Source organism: Hippocampus bargibanti, linkage group LG19 (genome assembly GCF_051943395.1).
Source record: "Hippocampus bargibanti isolate YZ-2025 linkage group LG19, ASM5194339v1, whole genome shotgun sequence".
Lineage (NCBI taxonomy): Eukaryota > Metazoa > Chordata > Actinopteri > Syngnathiformes > Syngnathidae > Hippocampus > Hippocampus bargibanti.
Genome location: NC_142752.1, coordinates 13179137 through 13192500, shown reverse-complemented (window position 1 = coordinate 13192500; position 13364 = coordinate 13179137). Strand labels below are relative to the sequence as shown.

The 13364-nt window shown below is 44.1% G+C and overlaps 1 protein-coding gene across 2 annotated transcripts in view; it reads left to right on the top strand.

The window, feature by feature from the left end:
- frk (fyn related Src family tyrosine kinase) overlaps window positions 1-11790 on the top strand; it is a 27511-nt gene extending 15721 nt beyond the window's left edge. The window contains exons 3-8 of one of the 2 annotated variants that reach the window (XM_089021789.1): window positions 591-754; window positions 904-1072; window positions 4470-4628; window positions 5515-5663; window positions 9338-9497; window positions 9591-11790. In XM_089021789.1, the coding sequence (XP_088877915.1) occupies window positions 591-754; window positions 904-1072; window positions 4470-4628; window positions 5515-5663; window positions 9338-9497; window positions 9591-9799 (1010 nt within the window). In that variant the 3' untranslated portion in view covers window positions 9800-11790. Of the gene's footprint in view, window positions 1-590; window positions 755-903; window positions 1073-4469; window positions 4629-5514; window positions 5697-9337; window positions 9498-9590 lie in introns of both variants that reach the window. The other variant, XM_089021788.1, reaches the window with a different exon arrangement.
- Window positions 11791-13364: the final 1574 nt, after the last annotated feature.

Here is a 13364-nt window from a genome sequence, read left to right as displayed (position 1 = left end):
ACTGTATATATTCATATATCTAACATCTGTGCGGAGTATGGACTGGAAACCCCAAGGTCAAAATGGGAAACACCTCCCAAGGTAGTAGAGAATGACCGAGCAAAGATCATGTGGGACTTCCAGATACAGACTGACAAGATGGTAATGGCCAACCAACCAAATATCGTGGTCATAGATAAAGGGCAAAAGAAAGCTGTTGTCGTGGATGTAGCGGTCCCGAGTGATGGAAACATCTGAAAGAAGGAACATGAGAAAATTGAGAAATACCAAGGGCTCAGAGAGGAGCTGGAGAGAGCCTGGAAGGTAAAGGTGACAGTCGTGCCTTGTGGTGGTCGGAGCACTCGGGGCAGTGACCCCCAAACTCGACCAGTGGTTGCAACAGATCCCGGGAACATCGGATATCTCGGTCCAGAAAAGCGCAGTGCTGGGAACAGCACGGATACCGCGCAGAACCCTCAAGCTGGGTTCTGCGCGTCCTGGCCTCTGGGAGAGGACCCGAGCTTAAATGGGGGACTGTCACCACCCATGGGAGGTGAGACGAGGATGTTTTTTTATATATGCATATATACATATGATCTTTTGTCTTTCAGTGTTGGACAACGGGAGGGTGAAGCATTATAAACTAAGAAAAACAGAGTTGGGTCTCTACTTTGTCTCAAGGACCAGAGTATTTGAAACGCTGAAAAAGTTGGTGCTTCACTACTCAACACAACCAGATGGGCTCTGTGTGCGCCTGGGAAAACCATGCAAAAAGGTATGCATTTTGGCCAATTTGCACAAGTTTTATTTTTTCATGTATTTGCCTTTTCATCATACAATTGTGGTGAATGGCTTACTCAGAACGAGAACTGCTCATGTTGTACATTGCATAACAAACCTGAAATGGCTGTCTCTTTGCTTTAGATTGAGGCCCCACAGACGAATGGCCTCTCTTATAACACTGTGGACCAATGGGAGATTGACCGCAGTTCCATCAAACTCCTACATAAGCTGGGAACAGGTCAGTTTGGAGAAGTGTATGAAGGCCTCTGGAATGACACCACAGCTGTTGCAGTGAAGACTCTAAAACCTGGTATGGGTTGCAATGCCACAGCTCTTCTCTGGGCACCCTGTCGTACGCTTTCTCCAGATCTACAAAGACACAATGCAATTCATTCTGACCTTCTCTGTATTTCTCTATCAGCATTCTTAAAGCAAACACTGCATCTGTCGTACTCTTTTTTTTTGGCATGAAGCCATACTGTTGCTCACAAATGTTCACTTATGCTCTTAGTCTCGCTTCAACTACTCTTTCCCAGAGTTTCATTGTATGGCTCATCAACTTTATTCCTCTGTAGTTAGTACAACTCTGCACATCTCCCTTGTTCTTAAAAATGGGCACGAGTGCACTTCGTCTCCATTCTTCAGGCATCTTTTCACCATCTAAGATCTTGTTGAATAACCCGGTCAGGAACACCACCGCCACCTCTCCAAGACACTTCCATAACTCGATTGGTAAATCATCAGGCCCAAGTGCCTTTCCCCCCTTCATCCTCTTCAGCGCCCTCCTCACTTCATCGTTGCTAATGTTTGCTACGTCTTGGTCCACAACAGTCACGTCTTCTACTCTTTGTTCCTTCTCATTTTCCTCAATAATCAATTCTTCAAAGTACTCTTTCCATCTTGCCATCACACTACTGGCACATGTTAATACATTGCCATCACTATCCTTAGTCACCCGAACCTGCTGCAAGTCCTTACCATCTTTGTCTCTCTGTCTCGCCAGCCTGTAAAGATCAGTCTCACCTTCCTTGCTGTCCACCCGAGCATACAAGTCATCATAGGCCTCTTCTTTGGCCTTTGCCACCTTTACTTTAACCGTGCGCTGCATCTCCTTGTACTGCTGTCAACTCTCGTCCGTCCTCTCAGTGTCCCACTTCTTCTTTGCTAACCTCTTTCTGTGTACACTCCTGCACCTCCCCATTCCACCACCAAGTCTCCTTATCTACCTTTATTCCACTCGATACACCAAGTACTTTCCGACCTGTGTCTCTGATTATGTTCGCTGTAGTTTGCCAGTCATCTGGAAGGACCTCTTGCCCACCCAGTGTCTTACTTGTCTTACCTCCTTCCTAAATGTCATGCAACACTCTTCCTTTTTCAACATCCACCATTTTGTCCTCACTTCAGCCTTTGGGTTCTTCATCTTCCTCACTGCCAGCATCATCCTACACACCACCGACCTATGCTGTCTGGCTACGCTTTCACCAACCACTACTTTGCAGTCACTGATTTCCTTTAGATGGCGTCGTTGACACAAAATGTAGTCTACCTGTGTACTTCTGCCTCCACTCTTGTAGGTCACCCGATGTTCCTGTCTTTTCTGAAAGAAAGTATTCACAATAGCCATTTCTCTTAGCAAAGTCAACCACCATCTGTCCTTCGGCGTTCCTCATCTGGAGTCCAAACCTGCCCATCACCTGCTCATCATCTTTGTTTCCTGCGCCAACATGTCCATTGAAGTCTCCACCAATTACAACCCTCTCACTTCTCGGGATGTTCTGTATGACTTCATCAAAGTCCAACCAAAATGTCTCCTTCTCCGCCAGCTTACATCCTACTTGTGGGGCATACCCACAAACAACATTGAACATCACACCTTCAATTTCTAGCTTCAGACTCATCATTCTATCTGATACTCTTTTTACTTCTAAGACATTCCTAACAAACTCCTCTTTTAAGATAACCCCAACTCCTTTTCTCTTTCTGTCTTCACCATGATAGAACAACTTAAACCCTGACCCTAAGCTTCTAGCCTTGCTCCCTTTCCACCTGGTCTCCTGGACACAAAGTATGTCTACCTTCCTTCTCTGCATCATGTCAACCAGCTCTCTACCTTTACCTGTCATTGTTCCTACATTCAAAGTTCCTACTCTTAGTTCTATACTCTTGGCGTTCCATTTCTCTCTTTTCCTCCGGGCACACCTCCCTCCTCTCCTTCTTCGACCAACAGTAGTCCATTTTCCACTGGCACGTTGAAGGTCAACAGTACTAATGGCGGCCGTTGTTAACCCGGGCCTCGACCGATCCGGTATGGGATTCAGAGGTTTGATTCGCATAATTGTTTTGGCAATTTTTTTTTACGTCGGATGCCCTTCCTGACACAACCCTCTGTATTTATCCGGGCTTGGGACCGGCACAATAAGACACTGGCTTGTGCCCCCTTGTGGCTACATTTTTGACCCTAAGACCAAAGGAGGGTTAAATATGAAACACACACCTGGAAGCAGCACAACAGATGAAAAGCAATGAAAGGAAGCTGGAAGACAATTTGGAATTCATGGACAAAATATAATTAACATAAGTCTGTGATTCAGGCCCCGACAGTCCACCACTGCATTACATTGCTGACAAATGTTGATACTTTGGATTTTTGGGAAAAAAGTCAGTCAGATCCAGTCTTGATGATCTTGTAAAATTCTTTGTCAGAGAAACTTTTATTCTGGAGTTTCGCGATATGTCCATCTACATGTACCAGACACGATTAGTTACCAAGTTAAACATTCAAAGTTCTCAATGTTCAATGAGTTGCCAAAAAATTGGATCATTGGCGTGTGAATTCGTATTTTGAGTCATAACTAATTAATTATCATTGAATCCTGTTCTAATATCTGTGTGGTATTCAACTTTGTCTTTTTTCTGCACTGAGGCCCTGTTAACCTGGTTCTTCTCTGAAGTTGGAACCCGCTCACTCATTGACTCTGTTGTTGTCATAGTACATATTCTATGTGATAAATACGTCTGTGTAAGCTCTCAGTCGTACAGGAGTCGTCCATCGATGAAAAGGTTTCTTCAGCCATCATCTGTACTTTTTTTTGAAGGTGTCGGACGTTTCGCTTCTTATCCAAGATGCTTCTTCAGCGGACTAAAGTCTTACTGGTAGTATCGGCCCTATATATATATATATATATATATATATATATATATATATATATATATATATATATATATATATATATATATATATATCCCTAATGTCTAGACATAGCGGCGCCGGACACCGCTATGATAAATCCCTACTCTCAGGTTGGTGGGAGCAGAGGATCACTCCCTGCGGACCCACCGATTGTTCCAGTCAGGAATGTAGGAACAACCGGTGGGGCCGCAGGGAGTGGTCCTGTGCTCCCCCCAACCTGAGAGTAGCGACCTATCATAGCAAGTGTCTGGCGCCGCTAGGTCTGGACATTAGGGATATATATATATATATAGGGCCGATACTACCAGTAAGACTTTAGTTCACTGAAGAAGCAACTTGGATAAGAAGCGACACGTCCGACGCCTTCAAAAAAAAGTACAGATGACGGCTCAAGAAACCTTTTCACCTATGTGATAAATAGTCTTTTAATTTGGTCACTGACTGCTATCCTTGACTTTAACCACTGACACATATTCCGCTTTATTTACTGAATTTTTTGTTTGATATATTCAAGGTACCATGGGCGCTGAGGACTTTCTCAGAGAGGCTCAAATCATGAAGAGTTTGAGACATGCCAAACTAATTCAACTTTATGCTGTCTGCACCATGGAAGAGCCCATCTATATTATCACAGAACTGATGAAGAATGGCAGCCTACTTGAATACCTTCAAAGTACATGCTTTTTAGTTTATTCAATTTTGATCCTTATTTTTCATTTATTTTATCGCATGAAATTATTGTTACATTTCAAGATGTACAATAATTATCAGACCTATATAGTCAAAATCCTCTGCAACAAAAGCTCCATTTGCAAAAATACCTAGTTTTCTGCTTTCCCTGACAATGAAAAGTCCCCTTGTTGTGTAAAGGGAAATCCTTTTCTCAATGGCATTCAGTAATGGCTTACTGAAGACCCAAGGATATATGTCGTACTACAGTAGGTGTGAATTTATTTTATGACTGTTAGAGCGTCTGTTTTATACTTCCACGTTCAGTGTTTGACTTTGTGACATTCCATACAAAATATAGCACTGAAGCGACTTACAAATTCACATTACGAGCGACCGCTCGGAATGTATCTCGTTCGTAAGCTGGGGAACGTCTGTATTTACACATGCACTATTCACTAAGTAGGGTGAATGTTTCTATTTCAGGACTTATAATGCAAATAAAAGCTTCCTTTTTTCATTTTCCAATGAAGTCTCCCAGCACTGTCATCCCCTTTTCCTGCCTGTGCATAAGCTTCCCTATTACCTCAGGGTAAAAATCTTTGGACCAATGTCTCAGGGAGTCGCTCACATCACTTTTGACTGCCACTTTAAAACTTGGTGCCTCTCGTGAATGCTTGTAGGGACCAAACTGGTGAAATTCTGAAGGAACAATTAACTATGTTGACATTTTTTTCAATGCGAGTTTCTATCTGTGATGTATTATGTACCCTAATCCTTTGTTTCCCAGATTTTTGTTTGGAATTTACAATATTTTGAACTCTGTATCAACACGGTTCTGCATACTCCACAAAATGACTGACTCTTATCTGTGGTCTAAATAATTTCAGAGGACAAGGGTGCCAAACTAAAGGTGTCTGACCTTATCGAGATGGCTGCTCAGGTGGCATCTGGTATGGCTTTTCTGGAGTTACAGAACTACATTCACAGAGATCTTGCTGCCAGGAATGTGCTGGTTGGTGAGAACAACATATGCAAGGTGGCTGATTTTGGACTTGCCAGGGTCTTTCAGGTATTTGCGTATACTGGCCTTTTTTTCGACCATCTTCATCTTTATTAAGTTCATAAAGTCGCTTGTTCTGTAGCCACAAGGAGACACAAGCCAGTGTCTTATTGTACCGTCCCAATCCCTGCAACCTAAAAGCTTGGCCAAAACAAACGCAAATCAAACCTTTGAAGATGGCGGACACTAATTCCCTGTGGCGACCCCTGTAGGGAAAAGCCGGAAGGAAGAGAAGAAGAGTCCAATACACCATATAGTGTCAAATGTTGGAGCTGAGGTCTTTGGGGGGGGGGACAAACCAGTTTAATTATTTTTTGACTGTAAAAGAAAATGACGTACACACGGAGAGAACATACAAATACCACACCAATTTCTCCCTTCCCGATGGAAGAACATGCTCTTCACAACATATGAATAAATCTCTTTTTTTATTGCATGTTCTCTTTCACTGATGATGTGTCCCAGTGCATCCAGGAGATGTATCCTTCGAGTGTTCTCTGGCAAAACCAGTGACTCCTAGGAAAGACTAAGTGGCAACCAAGACCAGTTTGGTCGGCTACTGGAGATACAGTTGGCAACTCGGAAAGACGGCGTCTGGACAGTATGGGTTAGCACTCCAGCCTATATATTTCAAGAGGAAGAACCCAAAAATGCTATGGAAAGCCCGACAGAGAGATACCCCCAGGAGATCCCGAGAAGGGGGGAGGATAAGATATCCTATCGGACGTACCTAAGGTTAACAACCCACGCAAACGAACGATGATTATGGCATGCATCTGCGGCAAACCGTGTAAAAACCAACATGGTCTAAAGAGCCATCAGGCAAGAATGAAATGCTTGGAGAAGGAAAGCGAGGTGCAACGCACAGGTCCTCGACCTGGTGAGAAGCAGGAGGTGCCAGGAGGCAGCCTTCATTTCCAATCCCTTCCGTTTTGCAAAGCAGCTACAAACACAGTGGCCAGCTTGACTGCACAACCGAGGAAGTGAATCATTTCCTCGAGAACACCATGAGTGATCCACTGAGGGGACAAGATCTAGGACCCAACAGAGTACTCTTCAGCCCTGGCCACCAACGGCAGAGTTCCAGTTGACAGAGCCGAGTCTGAAGGAAATCAAAGAGCATCATGACAGCCCGCTCGTTATCTTCCCTGGGCTCCAGTGGTCGCTCTGTGATCGATGGAATCACAGGTCCTGAAATTGAGAACCGGAATTTATCAACCACCTTTCCCTTCTTCAGAATCATGGACCTTGACTTGGCAGGCTTGAAACTCATCCTAGCCCATCGATGAGTCTCTAGAACCCCTGCACGATCCACCTGCTGCCTGGAACTGATGTTGTTGTGATGGTCAGGTCATCCATGTACTGTAGGTTCTTATGGGGGGGGGGGGGTTGCCAAACTCCTGATTTGGACAGATGCCCTCTGTATTCTACCTCAGCATCCTTTACCACCATATCGCCAGTGCAAAAAGAACAACAGAGATGGTACAACCTGTCATTATCCCTTTCTCAAGGCGATGCCAGTCTGATGTTACTCACCCAGAAGTGACCCTGAGACTGAAATTATCGTAATAATCCAGGATCAAGTCCTTGATCATGCTGGGGACATGATGGAGGTGCAGCGCCAGCTCAACTAGCTTGTGTGGGATGGACCCGTAGGCGTTAGTCAGGTCCAACCATAACACAGCAAGGTCGCCTCTGTTCTTGTGGGCTTCTCTGTTGAGATGTGTCACTACTCCGTTGTGCTCCAGACAGCCAGTGACACCGGGGATCCCACCCTTCTGCAGTGAATTGTCGATGTAGTTGTTCTTGAGGAGAAACTCGGTCAGTCTTCAGGAAATGATGCTGAAAAGCACTTTCCCTTCCACACTCAATAGTGAGGTGATCCAAAACTGGTTGATGTTTTTTGAGTCCTCCTCCTTGGGTATCCAAACTCCCTCTGCACACCTCCACTGGTTAGCCACTCTCGCCCTTCTCCAGATCACTTTCAAGTCCCTCCACAGCAGCTGGAGGAGCTTGGGACAGCGATTGTAGACACTGTAAGGTAGTCAAAAGCCTGGGAAAGCTCTTTGACTCCAGCCTGAAGGACTCTGCCGCTATCCGGAGGACTACTGAAGAGCTTGGCATTTCGCTCAGCCAGGTGGACAAGTCTGGCCTGCCTGGCAGATTCAAAACCTGGATCTGCCAGTACTCTATCCTTCCCTGAATCCTGTGGCCTCTCCTCGTCTGTGCAGTCCCAGTAATGACTGTGGAGCCCTATGAAAGTAAGATCAGCAGCTTCCTGGGGAAATGGTTGGGTTTTCCTCGTAGCCTCAACAGCGCTGCCCTGTATGGGACAAGCTGCCCTTCAGTGGGCTTACTGAAGAATTCAAGGTAGCACGCACAAGAGAAGCCCTACTGTATACAGAATCCAGGGACGGCAAGGTGTCATCAGCAGGCATTGAAGTGAGGACAGGAAGGAAGTGAAAGGCAGTGGAGTTGGCTGAGTCACGCTCTAGGCAAAAGTCACTGATTGGGACAGTGGCAACAGGGAGCGCAGGCTTGGGCTACATCCCAAGGACCGAAATCGGCCAGGTTCGGGGCAAAGAGAGACAACATCTACTTCAGGAGGAGGTACGTGCAGGCCTGAAGGAAGAATGAGTGTGCAGGGCATTGGGACTCCAGCAACACGGACCATGGAAAAGATGGGCGGGCACTTTTCAGCACAAAGTCACCTGGTCGGACATCATGCAGGCAGACCTCCACCGTGTCCGGTTCCTCGTAGCGGCAGTCTACGATTCCCTCCCTAGCCCAGCAAGCCTCCATGTGTGGGGGAAGAGTGAGACACCCGCCTGCTCCCTTTGCTCCGGAAGAGGCTTCCGTGAACATCGCCTCAGCAGCTGCTCCAGCTGTCCCTGGCTGATGGTCGCTATCGCTGGCGCCACGATCATGTACTCAAGGCAATTGTATAGCCTTTGCCATCAGCTCAAGCAAACACCATCATGCACCGAGGAAGGGCATCTTCCTCATCAAAGCTGGAGAGAGAACCCGTGTACGTCCACAGATAACAATAGGACTCCTCCTCAGCCCCTGTTTAGAAGCTCCACGTTGACGCGGGATAGCAGCTGAGGTATCCCCAGCACATAGCAACAACATTGCTCCGGCCTGACATAATCATCCTCTCAGAGGCTTCAAAACACCTGATCATGCTGGAACTTACCGTGGGAAGTGCGGATTGAGGAAGCCAACAAAGGGAAGCGGGCCAAGTATCAGTGCAGAGGAAGGGGCCGGAGGACTTTCTATGAGCCCATAGAAGTCGGCAGTCATGGTTCCGTGGAACGCTCCCTTTGTAAAGTCTTTGACTGCCTGGGAATCACAGGGCTGGCCAAGAAGAGGGCCATTCAGTCTGCTAGTGAAGCAGCAGAGAAAGCCACAAGGTGGTTGTGGCTGAAGAGGGCATATCCGTGGGTTGCTACTGGGTCACAAGCCCGGACTTGAACCACTGAGTCACCTGGATGAGGGTGTCTCATGATGCGAGACCCGAAACATCCAGGATACATCACTGATGATGTGCATCCAGGAGATGTCCTTCAAGTCTTTCGTGACATATAGTTGTGAGTTTTATTTTGGTTGTGTGATTTAATTTGCGTTTGTTATTTGTGTTACGTATTCAGAATGAAAATGTCTATGAGGCAAGAGAAGGTACCAAATTCCCGGTGAAATGGACTGCTCCCGAGGTCATCCACAGCAACATATTCACGATCAAATCTGATATCTGGTCTTTTGGTATTCTCCTGTACGAGATCACGACATTTGGCAAAATGCCTTACCCAGGTAAAACCAAAGATTAATAAATCACACCTGAGCTACAATATATTATCCTTTTTTTGTGGTTGACTCTGACAATTTCCCCTTGTTTTGGTCAAGACATGACAAACTACCAGGTTGTCCAACAAGTTCCACAAGGCTACCGAATGTCCCGTCCCCCCAAGTGTCCCAAAATTATGTATGACATCATGATGGACTGCTGGAATGAGAATGAACAGGACCGACCCACATTTGAGACATTGCAGTGGAAGTTGGAGGAATTCTTTGACCTGAGCCCTACCTCCTATGATGAAACCACACCCTATTAGCACACTGACACAATCACTTGATCATCCATTTAAACAAAACAACAAAAAATTGACTCCATACATGTACTGTGTTCAGAAATTCTACTGGTAAATTTTGAACTTGATTTACTTTTGGATGTAATACTGTGACATCCAGAGAGGACACTGTTGCTGTAATCCTCCTGGTTTTCTTGTTGCCAGTTGAATCAGATCAAAAACTGCTTTCAGAAAGGGAGCAAAACTAATCTTCAAGGATCTTGATGAACCAGTTCTACTGGCATTTCACCTTGGCCACATTCTTTCCGCTTGCTGTCCGCCGTGCATCTGAATGAGTCAATCATACTTATAATAATACTTACCTCAGTCTGTGATCTTAAATCTTAAACTCATGTACAGTGATACCTTGGCTTACGAACGTAATTGTTTCCCAGACAGAGTGTTTAAGGCGAAGTGTGTATCCCAAAAAATTATTTCCCATACAAAACCATTAAAATGAGAACAATCCGTTCCCAGATCCCCATAAAACATAATTTTGTACTTTCTAATTTTCTAAGCCTTAAAAGTACACAAAATATACCTTATTTTATGTATAATAAATGCGCTATGGCATTATAATTAAAGAAATAAACTGTCCTGTAAAATAAAGTCGTTTTATTTCACTTTGTGATGGTCGTTGATGGCTTGATGGAATGGAGTGGCCAGTTTCACAGCATTAAAGACTTGATGAGGAACGTAGCCTTCTTCTTTCACTATCTTGGAATGATCCCTTGTAGGTGCTTTCTCTGCGATAATTTTACCTTATTCCTCATCAATAGTGTTCTGTTTAGCTAGGTCAGGCGTCGGCAACCCGCGGCTCCGAAGCCGCATGTGGCTCTTTCACCCCCCTGCTGCGGCTTGCTGCGGCTTTAGAATATAAATAATGAGTATTTAGACGTCACAACCACCGACAGTGGACGTATATCCGGTCACAACCGCCAAATTGCGCACGATTTCTTGAATTTTTCGACCCCCCGGTAGGCCAACTATGGATAAATCTAAGAAAAGAAAAGTGTCTGAAGAAAACAGAACGTTTAATGATACGTGGGCAGATTCGTTCGCCTTCACTGCTGCGTCCTTTTTTCGGATTTTAAAATGTTTTTGTTGTGTGCAGAAATGTAATTTCGCTTGTCTGTAACAGTTCATTGATTCATAAATGCAACACACTATAGTTTGTTTATGCATACATAAAGATAAAAAACGATGATGAAAAGATGCAGTGTTGTCTTCATTTTAAATGTCAAAGGGATTTTGTGGCTCCCAGTGTTTTCTTTTCTGTGGGAAATGGGTCCAAATGGCTCTTTGAGTCGTAAAGGACCGACCCCTGAGCTAGGTTGATACCTTCTTGCATCAAGTGTACAGATGGCTTGTGCTTGATGGGAATTTTAACTTTGCAGTCTACACTCTGCCTTTGAACTATCAAAGTTGAAACGAGTCCAAATGTCACTGTTTTCTGTCCATTTCCTTCCTCTTTCTCTCTGTCATCTGCCTGTCTCTTTAATGTTTAAACCACCTCCCCTCACTGCTGCCTTCTTATCCAATCACATGGCTTTAACTGAAGATTGGAGGCGGGGAATAGAGAGCAAAACAAAAAGTCGGCTGCCATTTTTTGGGGCGGAACGACCTCACTGTCTCTGTATGTAACCCCCCTCCCTCACTGCTGCATTCTTGACCAATGACGTGGCTTTAACTGAAGACTTGGGGCGGGGAATAGAGGACAAAAACAAGTGGGCTGCCATTTTCTTGTTAGTAGAACGGGCTCGTTCACATACGACATCACTCATTGTGGCGCTCCGTCTGTATCCCAAAAAATAGTTCGTATGGCAAGATAAAATGTGCATGAATTTAACGTTCATAAACCGAAAAGTTCGGAAGCCAAGGGGTTCGTAAACCAAGGTATCACGTAGCTTAGAGGTCTGCGAAGATGTGGTGATTTCGTACATTTTAACAAAAGCTTCATTAAATAATTAATTTGACATTTTCCATGTTGATGTCGTTTTTGTTGAATAAATTAAGTGAATCAAATACAATTCTTTGGATATTAATCAAGTTGCGTCACAGCTAAAGGCCCATGGATTTTTCTTTTAAGTCATTTCATATTTTTAAGAATCTTGCCAATTCTTCATGCTTCGAGTGATGAAGCGCACAATCTTTGCAAACTCAGACAGTGGCCGTGTGCGCACAAGGATTTAAGCTGATCAAAACCACCATTAATTTCACAGAGACAACGCTTGTGAAATACAAAATGCTGTTTTCAAATGACAATTCAATTTATGAAGGCCCAAAAAACTTTTCTGCCCCACTGTATAAAAGTAATTGCCCCTGAACATAAAAATGGGTGGTGCCAACCTTGGCAGCAAAAACTGAGATAATTGGTAATGAGTCTTTCACATCGCCTCGAAGGAATTCTGTCCCGCTATTCTTTACAAAATTGCTTTCAAGGACAACCGACATCACTTTTTTGTTTTCTAACTGATATCAGAAAAACGTTTTATAGCATCTAAAGTACGTCTGTGTAAGCTCTCAGTCGTACAGGGGTGGTCCATCGATGAAAAGGTTTCTTCAGCCGTCATCTGTACTTTTTTTTTCACTTCTTATCCAAGAAGTTAGTTTGCTGACGAAGTTTCTTGGATCAGAAGCGAAACGTCCGACACCTTCAAAAAAGTACAGATGACGGCTGAAGAAACCTTTTCATCGAAGCATCTAAAATACCCAAAACACGCAGTAGGATATTTTTAGTCAAATTCAAAACACCAATGAAAATGACTTAAAGTGTGCTGAAACTGCAAAAAAATGAAACCGGAAGTGGCCAGTTTCAGAAGGTCCCGCCCCCTTGTTCGTGGTGTCACCCCAAGTCGTCTTGCATTGCTGGAGAATCAAAACAATGGCTTCAGATTCTGAGAATATGCTTTCTTGTTACTCATCCAGTTATGAATATGATTCACATAGTTCTGAAGAGGAAAGCATACATGTTTGCAATCGATTAAAGCTGGGGTCTCAAACTCAATTGACCCGGGGGCCGCTGAGGAGAATCTGGGTGAGGCTTGGCCGCTTCAGGATTTCCACAAGAAAAGCACAGATAAAACATTCCAACGTTCTCAAAATCTTTATTTTTAACACACACAAAAATTAATTCAATGAATAAATCGAAAAATGAATAAAAGATAACCAGTAATAAATAAATAAAATAATTATAATGATCATAAGGCAGATAGAGATGACTAAAAAAAACACAGGAAAACGAATTATTTTAATAAACTTTCAAATGTCTGCATTCACAGTTCTTTAACCTTTACCTTTCTGAACATAAATAAAATATTGAACATGAACTGTCCTAAACATGGCTTCTCTTGCCTACTACTTCTTGCTGCTAGAGACCTGGCAGCGCTTCTTTTCACAAAGCAGAGCCACATTTGGCTTGAGGGAGGGGGCAGTGGAGACTTTGAGTCGGGCTTGAAGATGCTCATCAGTAAGTCTGGACCTGTACTTGGATTTATTGAAGTTCAAGGTGGGGAAGAGCTTCTCACATAAGTATGTGCTCCCAAAAAGA